This window comes from Dromiciops gliroides, chromosome 1, assembly GCF_019393635.1.
Source record: "Dromiciops gliroides isolate mDroGli1 chromosome 1, mDroGli1.pri, whole genome shotgun sequence".
Taxonomy (NCBI): domain Eukaryota; kingdom Metazoa; phylum Chordata; class Mammalia; order Microbiotheria; family Microbiotheriidae; genus Dromiciops; species Dromiciops gliroides.
The window spans coordinates 607,465,459-607,486,753 of record NC_057861.1 but is presented as its reverse complement, the minus strand read 5'-3'; the positions used below and the strand labels follow the sequence as shown (position 1 = coordinate 607,486,753).

The window sequence follows — 21,295 nt, the reverse complement described above, 5'->3', positions numbered from 1 at the left end:
TGATGCCATGCTACTGTTTTTAATTAAGTTCTTATCTCTTTCTATGTATAACTGATAGGGTTTTTGTCCCCACCTTGCCCAAAAGCCTTGTGGTTTGTATTGTGCAATTTTACATAATAAAAAAGGCTTTTTGGAAATGGATATGTCCAATTATTGTATTGCCTGACAACTAGAAAACACAAACATACACATACATACACTTTACTGCTGCTGCTGCTACTATTACCATTACGTGAAGAGTCTCTCCCCATTAGACGGACGGAGGGATGGAGAGACAAGAGGCAGAAACTGCTCAGTGGATCCAATTAATTCTCACACTACTTAAATAATAAGAATTAAAAGAAAACATACCATTTGAAGGTTTCTGTCTCAGTTAAAGGCCATATTGAGATAAAAATAATTGATGAGAAACAATGAGGTACATGAACAGTTTACAGACACCAAAAGGATGGATCAGTATTGGACCTATTATTTCACTGGTAGAAGGGACTTTGAGATGAGGAATTCACCTCTACCATGTGGGCATGCACTTTCTCTTCAAGTGATAGTCTTAAGAGAGTTGCCTGGGGCACAAAGAGGTTTAATGACTTGCCCAGAATCACGCAGAGCATAGGTGTTAGACATGGGACTTGAACTCTGGTGTAGGTAGAGGAATCGATGGAGTGCTGGGCTGGAGTCAGGAAGACCTAAGTTCAAATTCAGCCTTAGACATTTACTAGCTATGTGAGTGACCCTAGCCTGGCCAAGTCCCTTAACCTCTCTCACTATATTCTCAGATGTAAAATGCGGATAATGATAGCACCTACCTCACAGGATCACTGTAAGGAGAACATGAGACATTTGCAAAGCATTTGGTGAACTTTAAAGCACCAAACACATGATAGCTATTATTATTTCTGACTCTGAGGCCAACCCACTATCGACGATGCCACAACACCTCCACCAAAAATTGGGAGAGAGTAAGAATATCTTTGCAGGAATACCCTAAATCTGACCAGAGACTTTAAATGTATTTGCTCTTCCTTATCTATATCAAACCACTGCCACAACATCATGCTGAGTCCTTTGCTCTGCATCCCTCTGGGTCATAATTCTTTTTTTTTTTTTTTTTTTTTTTTGCAGGGCAATGAGGGTTAAGTGACTTGCTCAGGGTCACACAGCTAATAAGCATCAAGTGTCTAAGGCCAGATTTGAACTCAGGTCCTCCTGAATCCAGGACTAGTGCTTTATCCATTGCACTACCTAGCTGCCCCCTAGGTCATAATTCTTAACACCAGAAATCACAAGTTTTAGAATTTGTCTTCAGGAGACACACCTGTACTAACCAAGAATCTCCAAAGTTTGGGATAGGGAGAATTAAGATTAATCTATTTTCATATTTCAAAAAAAAATGTTTTAATTGTCTCCACTACCTTTGTGTTCAAATAGTAGTATTCTAAAGAACTTGAATATAATACAAATTTTATTGGAGCCTATTCAGTAAAGCATCTAATTCAGTTTGGGGGGATGTTTGGACATTAATAATCCACTAACTTATTATAAATCTATTTCTCCACTTAATATAAGTTGATGCACTTCTATACAAGACTTACCTATTCTGATCAAGACAATGATCCAAGACAATTCCAAAGGACCCATGATGAAAAATGCTATCCACTTTGAATGCCGATTGAAGCACAGTTTTTTTCCTTTTCCTTTTTGTCTCTGTTATCTTTTGCAACATAACTAATTTGGAAATGTTTTGCACAATTTCACATGTATAACTGATTTAAAATTCCTTGCCTTCTGAAGAATGGGAAAGGGGTAGGGGAAAGGGAGAGAATTTAGCTCTCAAAAAAATTTTTTTTAATTAATGTTACTTTTTTACATGTAACTGGGAAACATTTATTGAAATAAATAAAAACATATTAAAAATAAAGTTGATGCATTAATAGAATATAAACCTTATTTTCAAAAAGACTCTCTACTAAGATGACAAATGGCTAAAGTACTGTTAACCAACAATAAGCAGATATTCTACAAACAATGGTAACAAATGGCTGCTCTATGCTAAAGAATGGCAATGTGAGGGGACAATGAGCATTTCTGCCATATTTCCAAGGAGACCTGCCCCCCAAGATAACTAAACTATGGGCATACTCAAGACATATAAACTCATGAACATCTTGATGATGCCTTGAGAAACAGATTAGCTGTTTAGCTAACACCTTGTGTCTTATCTCAGAATACTATCTCTCACTATGATAGCTTAGCTGAAATGGTTAGATCACAGGCCAATCCATTCCATTCTGTTCCATATAATATCCTAACAGCTCGACCAAATCTCTTTAAGAAAAAAAAGTAAATATGTGTATTGTTGCTTGCAACTGGAATCAGGTATGACTATCGACAATACAACTCAAACTTATCACCACTACTGGAAAAACAACTTGAAAAGTAGGCTCCACCGATTGGTTAGCAGCACCTTCATACATGAAGGGAATGCAAACTCTACCAATATTTATTTCTTGTTGTACTACTTAAGCAGCTGGGTGGCATAGTACATAGAGTGACTGTACTGGAGTCAGGAAGACTAATGTTCCTGAGTTCAAATCTGGCCTCGGACACTTAATAGTTGTGTGGCCCTGGGCAAGTCACTTCACCCTGCCTCAGTTCCTCATCTGTAAAATAAGCTGGAGAAAGAAATGGCAAACCACTCTAGTATCTGTGCCAAGAAAACCTCAAATGGGGTCATGAAGCGTTGAAATGACTGAAAGGACTGAACAACAACAGTATTACTAAATAGGCATCTCTTAGAAATGGCATTCTCATGAAAAGCACTGAGGAGCATGGGAAGAAATATCAATTGATGGGAAGGGAATTAAGCCGAAACAGGAAAATATACATAATGATTTCAATTATGTCAGTGGAGAAAAAAAGATAGAGCACTGTGTAATTATAATGCCCATGTTTGTCCCAAAGAGATAAGAAAATACACTTCCCTACTTTCTTTGCAGAGCTATAGGTAGAGAACACTATGTAAATCGTCAAATTCAGTTGTTGTGTTGGTTAATTTTCCTAAACTAGTAAAGTTTCCCCCACCCTTTTTTGGTCCAAGTGATGGCTCTTTTGGCAGGGTTGACTGAATGGATTATTTGGAATTTAAGGTGACATAAAAATAAAGATATCAGTAACATTTGGGGGAAGGTGAGAAGATATGGTATTTTTACATCATTCACTGAAGTGAATGAAGAGAACAATGCTTAACATGGGCATTAAGTCTAGGAATTCTAGCTACTACCCTGATGGTTATACTCTGGATAAGTTTTTGAACCTCAATGTCCCCATCTGTAATATAAGCTGGTTCTAATCAATGACCTCCTTTTAGCCCCCCCAAAATGTGTAATTCCTCCCTGCTGCCTAATATTCTGTCACACTACAATACCCTTTGTGGGTAGGCTGTAAAAGTGTGCATCACAGAGAGCTCTAAGTTACACTGTTTTCCCCGTCTTTACCTAACTTGTACTTCAGATGCTCTCACTCTAATATCCCTTAAGCACTGACCTTGCCCAACAACCTTCCAACAAGGAAATGCACAAAACTCCATAGAATAACTTAACTCTATGGAAGAACACTGAAGATCTGAAGCAAATCCCAACACTTGGCAGAGAATGATTCTTGGCAGTACTCATTTAACATTTAACTGCACTCTATCCAAAGTAGGATGCATCAAAGGCGTTTTGCAGTTTCTTCCCTTTTTAAAAAAATTTAATAAATCACCATCCTATTAGGATATACTCATATAAAAGGGCTTGGCATCAAACAGATTACAGTTGACAACATGACCTTGAGTGTTACATCAGCTTTAGCCCATTCTTTCTGGAAGTTGTATGCATTATTCTTTTAGGCTATATTCCTGTTTTTACAAAGAAACACACATAGCCCAGGTATTTATAGGCTTTCCAAGGATTAACTGCATACTCATAAGAATAAACCCTCAAGAGGTTAACCTCATCCTCTTAAACTTCACACACTACAATCCCAAGATAACTGTCAGCCTCATCCAAGGGAAAAAAAATAATCCAACATCTTGTTAATCCTTTAGCCAATCAACTCATGCAACAATAGGGAGCCCTTTAGGAGGCCTGCAACTCAATCTGTTTTAAGAGTATAATCAAGACAAAAACATTTATTTCCCCCCAAAATATTAAAAACCTATACAGACCCCCTCAAAGCTGAATAATCAATTAAAAAGCTTTTATACGATAAGTACTGTGGATATAAACATGAAAATCAAACAGCCCCTGCCCTCAAGAACCTTATATTCTATCAGAGGAAACATTATGCACACGGATAAATATGTATAAAGTCAACACAAAGCAATTTTGGAGAGGGAAGCACCAGCAGCTAGAGGAGATGAGACAAAATATAGGTGTTCAAACTGATCTTTGAAAAAAACTAGGAATTCTAAGAGGTGGAAAAGATGCAGAAGGAAGATATTCCAGTCATGGGGAATAGCCTGTGCAAAGAAACAAGATTCCAAAATAAGTATATAGGTTTTGTGTCACCTTTCATCTGTGCCTTCATTACTAAACATAAAAAGATGCACCTGTCAGAAAAGCACTCTCAATATGCGCCTTTAGGGCATCAGCAATATATAAAATCATCCCCAAATTTGGCATACTAGATGAGACTACTGATTACCTATGTAGCATAAACCTGATGCAGAGCTTAGGGAAACAAATAGATGTGAAGGTAGGCTATTGTTAAGTAAATCAGAGTAAGGTCAGAGCAATCACTGAAGCTCATTGCCATCAGGCATTTGTATCATCACTAGAGAGATGACAGATTTTCTTGTGGCTAAGGTGACCACATCAGGTAGTAGACATCTGTTTTTTTCTGACTAGATGGCCAAAAACATGTGTTCCTGCACATTTACATACACGTATACACACATGTACACACACTCTGTTCTTCAAACTGCACCTCAAAAAACAAATTGCTTTGTACCAGGAACTTAACTGTTCTCCTCTATATGAATACTGGATACTGAAATCAATTATTTCTCTCTTTTTTAAAAACACGATCATATTTTTGGCTTCTAAAAACCATTCCCTATCAGTTAGGAAAAAAAAAAACACCTTCCCACTTTTTGTTAACCTGACTTGCAGAGTTTGTTTGCAACATGGAAAGTGTTGAATAGCAATGCTTTTCCAATGATATACACCTTTAAAAAAATCATTCTTGCATGAAGAAAAGCATCTGGTTCAAATGTTGAAATATGTATAACCCCTGTCCAAGAAAAGAAAATACAAGTAGCTGTCTAGTAACTGGCACTTAGAATACTCAGCTAATTATCTATGTATGGCACTTAGCAGAAGTACCCTGATCTATTTCCTGATCCACTTCCCCTGACTTAAGTGAGGGTGGAACCAAGGTGGGAGTGGGCTTAGAAACATGGACAGGTTATACAATAAAGTAATGAAAGCGATTTGCCTTGTTGATAGAAAACCTGGGATCAAGTCCTACCTTGGACCCATTCAACAACTGTTAAATGCTAAGGTACTAGGTGCTGAGGATACAAAGACAAAAGAGAACAGTCTTCATCAAGTTTACATTTTAGTAAGGGGATGTGAAGATGGTGAACAACACCACATTACACACATAAATGTTATTCAGTTCCTTCAGTCATGTCTTACTTTTTGTGACCCCACTGGGGATTTACTTGGCACAGATATTAGAGTGGTTTGTCATTTTCTCCTCCAGCCCATTTTGAAACTGAGGCAAACAGGGTTAAGGGACTTGCCCAAGGCCACACAGCTAGTAAGTATCTGATGCTGGATTTGAACTTGGCTCTTCCTGACTCCAGGCCCAGCACTCTATTCACTGTATTACCTAGGTACCCTACACATATAAACACAAAATAATTTCCAGGGGGAAAGCCCTGGTGTAATATGAAGGGGAGTTTGTTAACTGAATAGGGGTTCTAGAGGGTACAAAGTCACGGTATGAAGGAATGGAACCCATACTACATGTGAGACCATGACACTGGTAGAAGAGTTCTCACAACAGACAGGGACGGTGATAAAGACTGATGAATCAGCTAGCATTTACTGAGTATCACTGAGTCTCCAAAGACAAAAATCAAACAGTTCTTGCTCTCAATGAGTTTATTATGGCCTACTGGGAGACATGACAAATATATAAAATAAGTATAGGCAGGATGTTTGAAACAACAAGATGTAAAGTAGTAAAAACTTTAAATGTGACCATGACTAAGTCACATACCTCCTCAAAAAGGATAAGCTTTTGACTTAATAGTAGTTAGACAGTAGATCATTTAAAATCCCAATTCTAATCCAATCCAATCCCTTCCAAGATCTCAAATCCCTAAGATTCAGATCCTGTGATTTATGGCAAAAATGAAGGAGGTAAAAACAACTTTTGTTCTTGTACATTCAGGATCAAACTCTGAATTTTATGCCTTTTGAGTTTGGCTCTCTCTCAAGTCAATGCCTGGAGGCTTTTTGACATTGTCAAGGGACAACTGGACAGGGATCAAAGAATAAATTTTTTTTAATAGAGAAAGGCAATAATGTTTGGTTCATGTATTTCAAAGGAAGGTAAGTCTTGTAAAACTCTGGAAGCCTAAACAAGCCTGTATCTAGGGCAGCTGAAATGCCAAAAGCCTGATCGCCAATGCCTACAGAGATATTTTCCGAGAGAGAAAAAGACAACAGCTAAACAGATAATCCCTAAGTTTCTCAAAGAGTGAACAAGGGGTTCAAAGTCTTTAGGGCCACCCACCATACCCCACCCCAATTAATGATATCACTCAAATCTCCCCAAAGAATCCTATGATCTTGATAAAAGTGTGGTTGTTGTTTTTTTAACCTTCTAATATGTCACAGAAAAATAAAGCAGCAATAGGAAAGAATTCTGAACCATTTAACAATACACTGTTTTAAATGCATTGTTGCTACATTAACCTTTATCAATATATACATATTTTTAGGGAGTTTTTTTTAATCATATTCCTAAAACAAAAACATTCAGTAGATCAACAAAAAAAGTTTTTTAAACTCCCGTGTGTGTGTGTGTGTGTGTGTGTGTGTGTGTGTGTGTGTGTGTGTTATAGGCCCTTTCAGCAATCAGGTGAGGCCCATATACCATTTTCCATAAGATTTTTAAATACATAAAATACAATATGATCACAAAGAAGATCAACTATGTTTAAAGACATCACATTTTTACAGATTGGAAGACATATGGATAAGTATATGTGTGCATGTATACACACAGCCTTGGTTATATAGCCACTTAAATTATTAATTTCATGGTTTTTACAGAAGCAATTAGGTAGAACAACATTACTGGGAAAGACAGTATCCAAAGAACATACTATACAGGAGAAATATATGGGAAAGGAACAACAATGACATAGTGGGGGAGGGGAAGAACTGCCAACCAGTTGGTATTTGACCAACTTGGTCAGTATTTCAGAGAAGTCATTTGTTCTTATTGATATGACTTTTTAAAAAAATATGTGTCATGGTAACTCTAGCTGAGACTTGGCAAGGCTATATAACCCGAGGTTGAGAGCTGGATATTCCAGGAATATTCTAGGAGTGTTAAAAAAAAAAGAGGGGTAGAAATGAGGACAAAACCCTGGAAAATGGGGTTGCCTGATATGGGGAAAAGGTAAAAGAAGGCAGACTGAATAACAGGTTGATAATCACTAGTTGGGATGATCTAATACTAGTTAACCAGTCGAAATCTAAGGGGCATTACAGTTTCACATTAAACTTCCATTTGTATATCACTGAAGGTTTAAAATAATTCTTGGAGGCAGGTAGTTCAAATATTATTATCTCTATTTCAACAGATGAGAAAACAAACTCAGGGAGTTTAAGTGACTCCCTCCTTGCCACACAGCGTAGAGTCAGTGACGGAATTTAAACATGGGTCTCTTAGAACCAACATTCTACTCTGTCCTGCCTTGCCAGGCTGAGTGAAGATGAATCTGGGAAATGACTTGCTGACATAGTAAAACAAGGTGGGTTAAAGCCATAGAGATGATTAAAGAAGGGTGAATGCCATTTTGCCCAGAACACCAGATTTAGAGAGGACTGAAATGTGCAGTTCTTTAGCAACATAAAAACAGAGTTTAGCATCTAGTTAGCAATAACAATTAGTTTTAAAAGGAAGATACAAGATGGCAGGGTGAGTTGAGCTCCTCCCCTGACCAACCTTCTCTACTGCCTCCCTAACCTCTAATGGAGGACCCATTTATTACTCTTTGGCTCAGATGGAAAAATTTTTAGTTACAACTCAGGTTAGACATTGTAACATTTTGCTTTAAGGTTTGCAAATATATATATATATACACATATATGTACATATACATTTATATATAATTATTGTAATTATACAATTATAATTATATACATATAATCTTATTTGATCCAAACAGCCCTGTGAGGTTAGTGCATTAAACAAGGAAACCTAAGGTAAGAGAGTTTAAATTTTCTCAGGATCATACAGAGAGTAAATGTTTGAGGCTGAATTTGAACTCAGGTCTTCCTGACTCCAAGTACAGCTCCTATGTAACCCAGCTTCCTTTATACATGTTTGTAGTCATCTGATAAAGAATTAAACATCAGTCAGATATATAGCCCCCATTCTACTACTGCTTCTATGGAAAAATTTAGATTTGACTTATGTCAAACTTAAAGCAGTTTTTCCAGGAATAATAACCCACTAAGTGTGAGGCAAGCCTGTAGAAATCTGATACTCAAGTACTTACATTCATATATATTCATTTCCCTCAGCTCATCTTGTTCTTCTGAAGCCCTAGTGGTTTGTGTGTCAAACCAGACCAAACCCTGAGTTCATTAAGTACTCTGTATTATTAAATAGCCCTTTTATGGTTACAAGAACACAACCCATTTAATAACAAATAGCTTTTAAAAAGCAGCATTCAACAGGTAAACATGGAATCATTATTCTACTGAAGCTGTCAAATTTGCTTTCTCTCCTTCACCACCGAAACGGAGCCAAGAACAGAAAAACAAAGTCCTGAACATAAAATCAAAAGTCAGTGGCTCGCTCTCCCTCTTGATAGGGTGTGAGAAAACACTAACAATAAAAAGAGTAGTAAATTAACAAATATTGCCCTAACTATGAGAAATAAGCTTATTTCCAAGAGAAATTAACAATATTTTGAATCATTTACCAAGAAATATTACAAACTTCCCTTCTCCCCAGAGTGTCTAGTTTCAGATCCAAGTATTAAGGATGCAGATGCTTAACCAGGGGGAGCTTTCAGTTGCTAAGAAAACCTAACCTTTTTTTCCCACCACCCCCCAAGTTTACCTTTGCATAAGGTCTTCAGCACCACTGAGCCCTAAATTCTTTGACTGTACCTTAAACTGAGAATTTTTCCACTCATTTGCATTTTAAAGAGGACTCTTTCATGATCTTTCACACTTGTAATAGATGTCTAAACCGTTAAATTACTATTTCTTTTCTTAGCCTGAAAGACGATGCAGTTTAAGGGCATGGCCCCTTCTATTGTTCTTTACACTAAGTCAGGTCCCTGAACAATACTGACAGCTGCTATCAAACCAGGCTGCATTTACTTTGGTGTACAGCTGCTGCTTGTAGGAACAGACAGCCTCCTGATGCCTCCTCCCCTCTGGGGAGACAGGTTGACACACTGCATGTTCAATGAATGGGGTGCAAAGGTCTACTGAATTGTCAACCCAATTTTATGCTACTCCGATTTTCCAGGATGCACACAATCCCTTTCAAGTAAAATCAAGCATATGTCAGAGCATGGAACTTACAATTTAGGATAGGATCATTATTGATCACATCCAACTATAAAAAGATCCCTCTGACAAATTAATACATACTTAAAATGATCAGTTATAAAAGATTAGATTGCTGTGTTGAAGACATCTGGCTATCAGGAGTCTTGTGTACGGCCTACACTCAACTGATTTAGCGTTTCTGCTTCTATGTTATCCTACTCTGTCTTAATGAAACATTAAGTTTTCCAGAACAAAGTAATTCAAGTAATTATTAAGCCCCCACTTCTAAAAAGAACTCCTGGCACTTGGCTTTTGTTTTGTTTTTCTGGTTGAAGCTCAAGATTTTTAACTATTTCTTTTTTCTGAGTTTGAAATATGTTTCCAATAAAAGGAGATTCTATAAGTCTAGGAATCTATTAAAAGTTTTACTGTTAATAAGTTATACTGAAACATACAGATCTTATAGGAAAACCAGTGTGACAAACTACATACTTGGGGAATGCTTTGCCTGTATTTTGTTTTAACCAAAATTAATTCTAATTCTCTCTCTCTCTCTGTCTCATTTTTTTTGGAAAGAAGTTGTGCTCAAACTACAAGTAGAATCCACTATTATTCTTTGAGACATTTGTAAAGGGCTTAGTTTAATACCTGGAATATAGTAGGAACTATATAAATGCTTATTCCTTCCCCAAATCAAACATTATACATGATAGAGCTCCATATGAATATATGATTTGAACTCCAGAATAAAGCAATTCATTCCCCAAGAAAAAGGTACAGAAGGTTGCAGACAAATGTAGATGTAATTGTGTTTTTTTGTTGAATGTGATTAGAGAGCCGACTAAGTAACAGTGAAAATGTGATACCAAAAGGGGAAGGGGGGGAAGCAGGGCTTGGATTTGGGGGAAGGGGGGATTGTTTATGCAGAGCTAAGCTGTCAAGTGTAATAAAGCAGCTTGAATAAAATTTAAGCTGAAAATCCACTGAAGCTCCCCATTTCAGGGAGGAAAAAGCTATTAAAAGGGAATGAAGGTCACCCTCCCAGTTTATTTCACCTAATTGACTGCCAATAGCTTACCACGGGCAAACCGACTGCAGATCTGCAATTGAGAAACTGATGAAAGGAGAATTTTCAAGCTGAGGCTCATTCTTTTAATCCTCCCTGGCTCTTATGTTTTTTCTCCATCTCCAGTTGGGATGTAATTTTAAGCACAGATGGATCAACTGGTCCCATTGTCTGCAGACGTCATTGGACTATGGCACTGCTAATCCGTAGAGCAGCATGTCTAATTATCATTACAAAGTGTCTGAGGGAACCATAAAGACCAGCAGGGCATCTTCTCACAAGCAATTAACATAAATTGATAAATGAGTAATTTGAATCCGCTCGGGGCGCTCACAATATGAATAAAATCAGAAAGGACGGCTCCTTGTTTCGGCTACTTCTTTCACTTAGACTGGAAGGGCAGAAAACATGAGAAACATTCTGGAGACTCTGTGTCGGGGTCGGGGGGATGGACTCATGCAGTGGAAGGAATGCACGGTTCACCAAGTTCATTAATGCATAGCCAATGACCTGTGATTGACAACCAGTCACAAGCAAGGAGTATTAACTGATCTCAGCATATTTAAAATCAAAAACTTCGTGCAAGGCTATTAGAACACTATGTCAGACAATTAACACTTCTTCAAAAGCAATAGAAATTTCTTTTCACTGGTGTGCCCCTTTAAAATTCATGAAAGTTGTACAAGAAAGAAAGAGGAAGAAGGGTGAATAGTTATATAGGTTCCAAATACTTTGAAAAGCAGAAGGCAAAAGCAAAGATAACTAAATGAACCGAAGCAATATAAAGCTCAGCCTTAGCCTCACTGATCCCATGCCATGGGAGGAAGGGTAAGAAAAACATTTAGAAAGCTACCAATCTGGGAGCATTTGTTGAACTAATGCAATACTAAAAGTCTTGTTACTGCTAAGGCAATGAATGCTTGCATGGGAGCAGGGGTGGGGGGAAGCTCATTTATCCCCCCAATACAAAATAAAGTTTTCTTTCCCCTCCTCCTTCCCTCCCCCCACCAAAAATACAAATCTATAAAAAAACATCATCTACACAATAACATCAGACATCAAAAATATCTTTATGGTAAACTAGCAATCAATAAGAAATGAAAGCTGGTTATACACACTGTAGGCGGGAGCCCTGGAAGACCACGTACCCCGATGATGGCATTCAACTCAGCCATGGTCACTTGCTTGGCACGTTCAACTGCTTGAGCCACTTGTTGCTGATGCTTTGGAAGTAAGGAGAGAAGGCAAGGAGTTAAGCCAAGGAGATAACTAAGCCAAGAACTTTACTTTTTCCTTTCCTACAACTTTTAAGCATGGGAAATGTAAACAACAAACACTTGCTAAACATAGTACAGAGTAAAGGCAGAGGTTTTAAATGAACCACCATCCTCATAGGCTCCCCTAATCTGGATGCTGTTTTCTACATGTAAGTAAATGAAAAAATTAGGCACAAGGAACCTAAAAAATGACTACTTTTATTTTAAGAGTTATGTATTTCACCAGTACCAGGGGACACCAAGTTCTCTGATGCATGTTTGTGATTTTTAGATCAGTCTGTGAGAAAGATGTCAGAATTCTGGGAATGAATCAATTATGATGAAATGTCAAGACATAAATGCAAAATCCTTCACTTGAGCTCAAAAATTAACTTTACAAGTACAAAATGGAGAAGTATAGCAAAGACAGCAATTCATCAGAAAAAAATAAAGATCTGGTTCTAGTGAATGAACTAGAAACTCAAGATAAATTTAAAAAATGAAAAAAGCTGACTTCATCTTAGGTTACAGTAACAAAGGTATAGCTCCCATGAATATGGGATATGGAGTTGGATTTCTCACTGTATTCTTTCCTGGTCAGATTTCATCTGGTGTCTTGTGTTCAGTGAGGAATACCCTAAGAACACTGATAGGCTGGAAAAATTCGTAAGGATAACAAGTCTCCAGATTGTGCTATATGAGGGTGAGTAAAAAGAATCAAGGAGGTTGAACCCAGAGAAAAGATAACTTATAGGGAGGACATGACAGATGCCTTTCCCATCATAAAGGTATTATGTTTGGTCCCAAAGGACAAAAATGGATGAAAAGTTGCAAAGATGCAGATTTGGACTCGTAGAATTGGTTACTTGTGAACGTAGAAGGCTCCTCCCCTCCCTCACTAGAGCACAGGCTAGATGGCCACTTTGGGAGGATTTCACAGAAAGGATTCTTGTTTATGTTGGGCTAGATGATGATGATGATAGCTAGCATTTATATAGTGCTGTACAGTTTGCAAAGGATTTTATGTAAGCTCATCTGATCTGATCCATGCTGTTATGTGTATTTTACAGATGATGAAACTGAGGGAGACAAAAGTTAAGTGAATTGCTCAAGGTAAAAGATAATAAATGTCTAACACAGGTTCAAGACTATCCACTATGCCACCTAGTTACCTTTCACACTCTTTTCTAACTCTTGTGTTCCCCCAAAGCAAGAACAGTCTGAGGCCCTAAAATAAACTAAACACAAAACATGTATGAAACACTGGGCAGAAGTAACCTAAAAATGACCCAACCACACACTGAGCTTTACCTCATCAGGCAAAATACAAAGACTTGAAGCCAAGAAGTGGCTTTTAGAAGGCAAATTTAACTATTCAAAGATAAAGAATTAAAACTTAGATCAATATGTTCTAACAAGTCAACCCACCTCTAGTTTTAAAAAGTTATCTTGTTTAGATTTTCTTCTCATTCTTATCCCCCCACCCCACCCAATCTCCATAAGAGATACCTATAGGTCCATCTATATCACCATAATCATTTTAATTTGGGGAATATACCATATTTACTCTCAAAAATACTATTTAATAAAATCTAGGGCTCTGCTTTGGAATGGGGGAAACAGAGATGAAGGGAGATGGGGAGGACTGAGAAACAATAATCAAGTGTCATTTTTAGCAAACAGTCCCATTTTAACAATTATAATATACATAACATTTGCACCTAGAAAGAAACCAGCTAGTTCAAGTCTCCCATCTAGAGATGAGAAAACTCGCATCCCCAGAGAAAGAGACTCAGCCAAGGTTGTCAAATCAAGGACTAGGATCATGTATCCTAATGAATGATGCTCTTAAAAAAAAACAACCCATCACCAAACAAAAAATATAAAATGTCCAACAAAAAGCTCACCTGTATCAAGGCAATGGGTGTCATTTATCAAAATCTATTACTTCCAAGGAAGATACCCGTCTAGATGGTTACCAACCCTAAAGCTTAATCTAAAAACCATACTGGACCTTTCTTATCCAGTCCAACTCTCTCCTGCCAAACTGATGCCCAGAGTTGAAGTGACTACCCAAGGTCAGAAAGGAAGTAAAATGACAGAGCCAAGATTTGAACCAGGCCCTCTGACTCCAAACCGAGTACCTTTCTACAACACATGCTGTTTCCAATTATCTACATAAACTTTCTCTTTACCCCCCTCCCTTTTGGAGGCAGAGTTAAATGACTTGCCAAGGGTCCCAAAGATATTAAGTGTCTAAGGCAGGATTTGAATTCAGATCCTCCTAATTTCAGTGCCAATGGCTCTATCCACTGCACCACCTAGTGCCCTATATATACTTTGAAAGCCTCTTCATGCCCAGTAGCTTTCACATGATAGTTCTAAGTTTATATTGTAAATAGTACAACTACATAAAAGGGAATTGCTATTATAATATCAGATGCATTATGCCCCTTAACATTAAAGTTCAAGTTAGGATTTAGTAACTTGTATATTCACTCCCCATATATGGAGAAACAAAAGGCTTTTTAGAACTAACATTAAAAGACAAACTTCTTTTTTTAAATTTTTTTTAAAATGAAGAGCACTTGAGTGATCAATAACTATTACTGTTGCTCAAAAACAAAAAAGAAAACAAATGCTTTATCTTGATAGTCATTTTGCAGTTTTCTTCTGAAAAGAATTAATTTGAAGTTGAGCTATTGTCGCCAGTTCTGCAGCTTGCCCTCAGATCTGTTCAACCGAATAGCAGGGGGTTTGCACACTTCAGCTGTAACAGATGTTCTTCACACTTGTGCGTTGTGATAAAATTAACATCTTAAAACTAGCTAATTTGCAAACAGAGAAGCAACATAATTGCACTTTAACAGCTGAACAGTTTTACTTACTTCCTGAGACAGAAATGGGATGACTTGTGCACAAATTGTATTCAATCTCTTGGCAATTTCAGTCTGTAGAGATAAAAAAAATAATAATAACATACAAACAATTAGGCTACTTGATATCAGTTTTTTAAAAATAACCATTTCCTAAGAAAGTTTCATGTCCCTAAATACTGTGTACTTCTATAACTTCTCTTAATTTGAGGATCTAAAAATGCCTCACAAAGTTGCATCATTAATCTTTATACTCTACTAATGAGGTAAATGGGTAGCTGAATTTAATCCCACTTTACAGAAGGATAAACTGAGCTATTATAGTTTACTTGGCTTAATGGTTTCTTAATTGGATAATAGTAGACTTGAGAATGCTATACTCATGATTTACTAACTTTCACTAATTTTATACTAACAAATGGTTAATGTGTAAGACAGGGGGAACAGGCAGTCTGAAGATATCTGGCTAACTTAACCAAGTGATTCCCAACCTTTTCAGAATTAAGGGCTATTGTGTCTGATTTCACAGTTTACAACTATGAAATGTGGTATACCAACACGTTTCAAAATGAACTATAAATCACTTAAATTTTTCAGTTTGACAATTTTATGGTACCCCTTGAGGTAACTCAAGACCCCAGGGTGCTACCAAAAAAGCAGGGGAAGAGTCAAGTTCCCTTTCATGTCTAAAACGCTAAGCAATAAATCTTGCTTTGGAGTCAATCATTAATAAGCCAAGAATTTCTTCTCTACTGCTTACAGGAATTAAAAATCTAGTATAAAATGCAATTTAAGGTTCTGACCTGTGAAATGAGAATACATGGCAAACGAACCAACCACCACATCCTCTCCTATCAACCTTGTTCCTCAGTGACTTATCAAAATCCAGTGAACTTGAGATTCATGTTCATCAAATAAGGCCACAAACACTCACTACTTAATGATGTGGGTCCTACTACCAATATTGTCAGTCCTTAGGCAAGTGTGAATCCAACTTAAAATACCACCATTACTCTGGTAAGGATGTTTCTCCAAAGGGTATAGGGGAGACCAAAGTATGCTAAATCATTCTTTTTTTAATGCTAAATCATTCTTGAGGTTAGAATTACTGTACGTGAACTTACATCCCTCATGTTATCCAAGTCCCTCATTTTACAAATGAAAAAACCAGGCCCAGAGATAGTTAAACAACATCTAGTTAGTGGGGGTAATGCAGATCTCCTAGATCGTAGTCCAGTGATCATTTGCATCATGGCAGGAGGGAGATGATTACTTTTCTTTCTCTCCCAGCAATCACTCCCAAACCACCTCCACTCTCCATAAAAAGAAAAAAAATTAAGTGCCTATTATATGCAAGGCACATAACTCAAGGCTTTATAAATATTATCGAAAAGAAGAAGATAATCTAAATGAATTTGATACATTTTTCAGGTAACTGAGGACAATGTGAGTGAGATTAAGACTTTGAGAATTGCTATCCAGTTCCTGAGAAAACTGATGAACTCCGTGAGCAAGTTGAAGCATATATATTTTTTTAAATTGGGGGGGGGGTTCTCTTGCAATACAGATAATATAGAAATGTATGACTTCACAGATGTATAACTGATATACTGCCTGCCTTCTCAAGGAGTGGGGGAGGGGCAGGAGGAAGAGAATTCAAAATGCAAATTTTTTTTAAAAAAATAAGTGTTAAAAATTTAAATGTGATGGGAAAAATTTAACAAAATAAAAATATATTAAAACAAAAAAATTGAAAAACACAAATATTGTTATCATGACATCTTAGCTCAGGGGTTCTTAACCCCCTGACGGTCTAGTGAAGTCTATGGCCCCCTTCTCAAAATAATGTTTTTACAGTCATCAAATAAAAGACAAGGTTACAAAGGTAACCAATTATATCGGTATAAAGGTGTAATTTTTATTCCCATCCAAGTTTATGGGCTCCTTGAAGATTTACCCCAGATGAGGAATCTGTTTTATCATGATGATGACTCAAGACCAAAATGTGAGAATTACAATCAATTAATCAACAAGGATGTATTTTAAGTACTTATTATATATAAGGCATTTTGCTAAGCATTAAGGATTTAAAGTTCAAGGAAGGAAACAATTCCTACACTCACAAGAATCTTACATTCTAAGAGAAGAGATAGTAAATACATATATAAATAGATGGAGCATCAGTATAAGGTAAATAAATAGAAGTACCTGCTAGATAGTTAAATAAAGGTATTTTGAGACAGAGTGCATTAGTAATGTGATCCCAGTAGTAGGAAGAAGAGAAGGAGATCCATTTCAAGCATATGGTATGACCAGTGAAAAATAAGGATATGAGAAGTAGAGAAGAAGAGAAGAGAGAGAAGAAGAAAGAGATGGGCAATTTGGCTAGATTGAAGAATGACAGAGGAAGAAAAGCTCCCAAAATGACTGAAAAGAAAGGCTGGGGCCAGGTTGTGTAGGGCTATAAAAAGCTAAAAAGAGAAGGTTATATTTTAACCTTGAGGCCCAATAAGAAGCCACTGAGTTAGTTGAATAGAGGAGTCACATGGTCAGATCTGAGCTTAAGGAAAACTACTTGAGCGGCAGTGTGTAGGATGCGCTGGAGCTGGGAAAGACTCGAAGCAGGGAGACAAATTAGGAAGCTGATGCAATGATCTGGAAGAGAGGGGATAATGCAGAGTTTATGAACTTAGGAGACTTGAAGGGTGGTGATGACTTTGTCATAAAGAGAGAAGTCTGGAAGAGGTGAAAGATCGGAGAAAAGTTCAACTTTGATCATACAACATTTGAAATCTCTCTCGGACATCCTGTCTAAAATGTTCAAAAGGCTTAGGGATGTGGGACTGAAGCTGAAGGGAAAAACTAAGGCTCAGGAAATCTATTGATTGGTTTGATTTGGAATCATCCACACAAAAGTGATGTTCCAACCTATGGGAGCTGATAGAGAGACACTCAGATGACAGGAACATAGTTAAGGCTGAATTCACTATAATTCAGAGGCTGCATCCCAGAGAGAAGGGAACCTTAACAATCAAACTTGCTTTCTCTCCTCTACCTTACTTCAGTAATATGTAAGAACCACCCCACTAAATACACAGAAGGACACCAAGAGATGCTGCCCACTGGATTATAAATCTAGAGCAACAAAAGGTCAGGTTAAGTATTTTACTAGGAACCATAGAGTTAACATGACTTGACTTACACACACACACACACACACACACACACACACACACACACACGTGTGTGTTTTAACACTAGTCTATAGACATGGTATAGAGATACAAAGGAAATCAGAGGCATACAGTCTCTCCCTTCAAAGAACTTTTGAAGACAGAAAGCTACTTGAAAATGCACACATGAGCTTGCGCACACATGATTTACATGCATAACATATATATGTATGTTTTGTTTAAGTGTGGTCCCTTAAAAATGAAACACATAGGGGCAGCTAGGTGATGCAGTGAATAGAGCACCGGCCCTGGACTCAGGAGGATCTGAGTTCAAATCTAGCCTCAGACACTTGACACTTACTAGCTGTGTGACCCTGGGCAAGTCACTTAACCCCAATTGCCACACACACACACACACACACACACACACACACAAGCAAAAAACAAACAAAAAAAACCCAACAAAAATGAAACACATAAAATACTAGCAACATACATGAATAGAATGTGCTTTGTATACAAATTACAATACTGAGCTCCAAGGGGAATAGAGTATATTTAAAGTAGGCACTAACTGCTATCTTCATTTTTTCAGATGAGAGAAATGTGACTCAGTGGAGTGGAGTAGTAGTGGCAGTTGTAGTTGTCAACATTTTTATAGCACTTACTATATGCCAAGCCAAGTGCTAAGTGGCTTTACAAATACTATTTCATTTGATCCTCACAACAAGAGGTAGACAGTATTATTATCCCCATTTTATAGATAAGTAAACTGAAGCAGAGAGCCTAAATGACTTGCCCAGAAAGACACAGCTAGTGAGTGTCTGAGGACAGATCTGAACTGCTTCTTTTGCAGGTCAAGTCATTTACTCATGGTCACAAAGTAGGCAGGTAGATATTTGAGGTAGACTATATACATGCAGATCCCCACCCCCACCTAACTCCAAGGCTAATATTCTTTTAACCACCACACTGTCTGGGTTAAATTAATGACCTTGATTGAGCTCACTAGTACAATGCTTTAACCAACAAAGGTAACCAGTTATCATACTGGTCAAAATGTATAGGCATTTATATATAGTCTAAGCCCCTAAAATGATCATTTATTTAAAAGAAAAACTTTCAGTGTCCACCTACATGATATTAAGTCACATTTTTGAGTTTTACGTAAACCAGATTTAAGAGCCCTACAGACATCAGGTGAGACTTAGCATGCTTTATGGATATATGACCATCCTTACAGGCAACTCCTAGTCTATAAGTTAACACAAAAATTATTGATCTCTACCCATGAAGGGAGTCTCCACACTGGGAACTTCTTAAACCACTGAAAACCCGAGTGGGGAAGGGAAGGGTTATCAGCCAATAACATAAATGCAAGGTATGCCAGTGTGCATACTTTGATGGATTGGTCTTATCTCACATATGGCCACATGTACCCTGCAGAGCACCATCCAGGTCCTTTGTTTCTTTGGTACTTTAACACAGACCTAGGAACAGTGTTTTTCATATAGAATGTGTTCCACCAATACTTAATTACTTAATTGTTGGGTATTCATTAATCAGTTGTGAAGATAAGGGTTTGGGTGTGAAGGGAGTGAAAAAGAACTTCAAGGTTTGCATTTGTTTATTTGTAGGTGGGCAGAAAGGGAAGAAAAGCATAATGTAAGCATTCAAACACAGGGAAAGAACAAAGATCAGGGCAAGGGGACAGTTGTAATATGTAATTTTTTAAAAAAGGAGAAAATGCAATTAAACCACATTAACCAGATTCAAGTAGGTCTGAACTGATGAAAAAGCCTTCATGTAAGACATGAATGGGTAAGAGTTGTGAAAAAGAGACACTCTTTGGCCCTTGGGGAGGACAATGGGTAAGAACACAGCCTTAAGAATCAAGAGTCCTGCAAGATGGCGGAGAGGAAGCAGCAAACTGCCTGAGCTCTTCTTCTGTTCCCTCAAAAAGAACATTAAATCAAGCCTCTGGACGGATTCTGAAACTACAGAACCTGCAAAGAGACAGAGAGACACAGTCCTCCAACCAGAGATAATTTAGAAGACTTCAGGAAAAGGTTAGTCTGACTCGGACAAAAGGGAGGCCCAGCGCAGGGCAGCAACCCAGCGCCGAGGGCGTCAGGGCAAGTCAGCAGGAGCTGCGGGCCACAGCCGAACAACTGAGGCCCCTGGAACCTGGTTCAAAAAGCTGGTGGCCAAGAAGGACAGTGGAAAAACCTACCTGCACCGCCCAGGAGGGCGACGAACGGGTCAGGCGGGAACGGACGCCAGGAGCCGGCGCCTGGCTGGCCAAGCGCACCCAGACAGGAAGTGCAGGGCGGGGGATCTCCACACACCATAAAGGCCTCAGATTAAAAAGCCGGTCACACAGCACCTATACCCCTGCACAAGAAGCCCAAAACAGGGACTCTGGTGCCCCGAGAGCAGACCTCAACTTAAAAAATAAATAAATAAGCTGCAATAATGAGTAAGAAGCAAAAAAGAGCCCTCTCCATTGAGAGCTTTGGTATCAATAGGGAAGAAGCCAACGCAAACTCAGATGAGGACAATACCCTCAAATTGCCTACATGTGAAGCCTCACGAGGGAAGGTGAATTGGTCTCAGGAACAAAAAGCCTTCCTGGAAGAGCTCAAAAAGGATTTTAAAAATCAATTGAGAGAGGTAGAAGAAAAAATGGGGAGAGAAATGAAAGCAAAACAAGAAAACTATGAAAAAAGAATCAGCAGCTTGGAAAAGGAAGCACAAAGATTGGCCAAATGGAAAAAAAAGTGCATAATTTTACTGAAGAAAACAATGCCTTAAAAAATTCACTTGGTCAAATGGAAAAAAAGGTGCATGATCTCATTGAAGAAAACAATGCCTTAAAAAATTCATCTGGCCAAATGGAAAAAAAGGTGCATAATCTTACTGAAGAAAACAATGCTTTAAAAATTAAAATTGGACAGTTGGAAGATAAGGAATCCATGAGACACCAGGAATCAGTCAAGCAGAATCAAAAGAATGAAAAAATAGAAGAAAATGTGAAATACCTCATTGGAAAGACAACTGATCTGGAAAACAGATCGAGGAGAGACAATTTGAGAATCATTGGACTGCCTGAAAGCCATGACCAGAAAAA

At 37.8% G+C, this 21,295-nt stretch overlaps 1 protein-coding gene across 8 annotated transcripts in view; it reads right to left on the bottom strand.

The window, feature by feature from the left end:
* TLE1 (TLE family member 1, transcriptional corepressor) overlaps positions 1-21,295 on the bottom strand; it is a 124,365-nt gene that overhangs the window by 68,961 nt on the left and 34,109 nt on the right. For 4 of the 8 annotated variants that reach the window (XM_043964475.1, XM_043964469.1, XM_043964484.1 and 1 more), the window contains 2 exons: positions 15,005-15,067; positions 11,979-12,083 (listed from right to left, as the gene is read on the bottom strand). In XM_043964475.1, coding sequence (XP_043820410.1) covers positions 11,979-12,083; positions 15,005-15,067 — 168 coding nt within the window. The remainder of the gene's footprint in view (positions 1-11,978; positions 12,084-15,004; positions 15,068-21,295) is intronic. The other 4 variants (XM_043964520.1, XM_043964513.1, XM_043964497.1 and 1 more) reach the window with 1 other exon arrangement.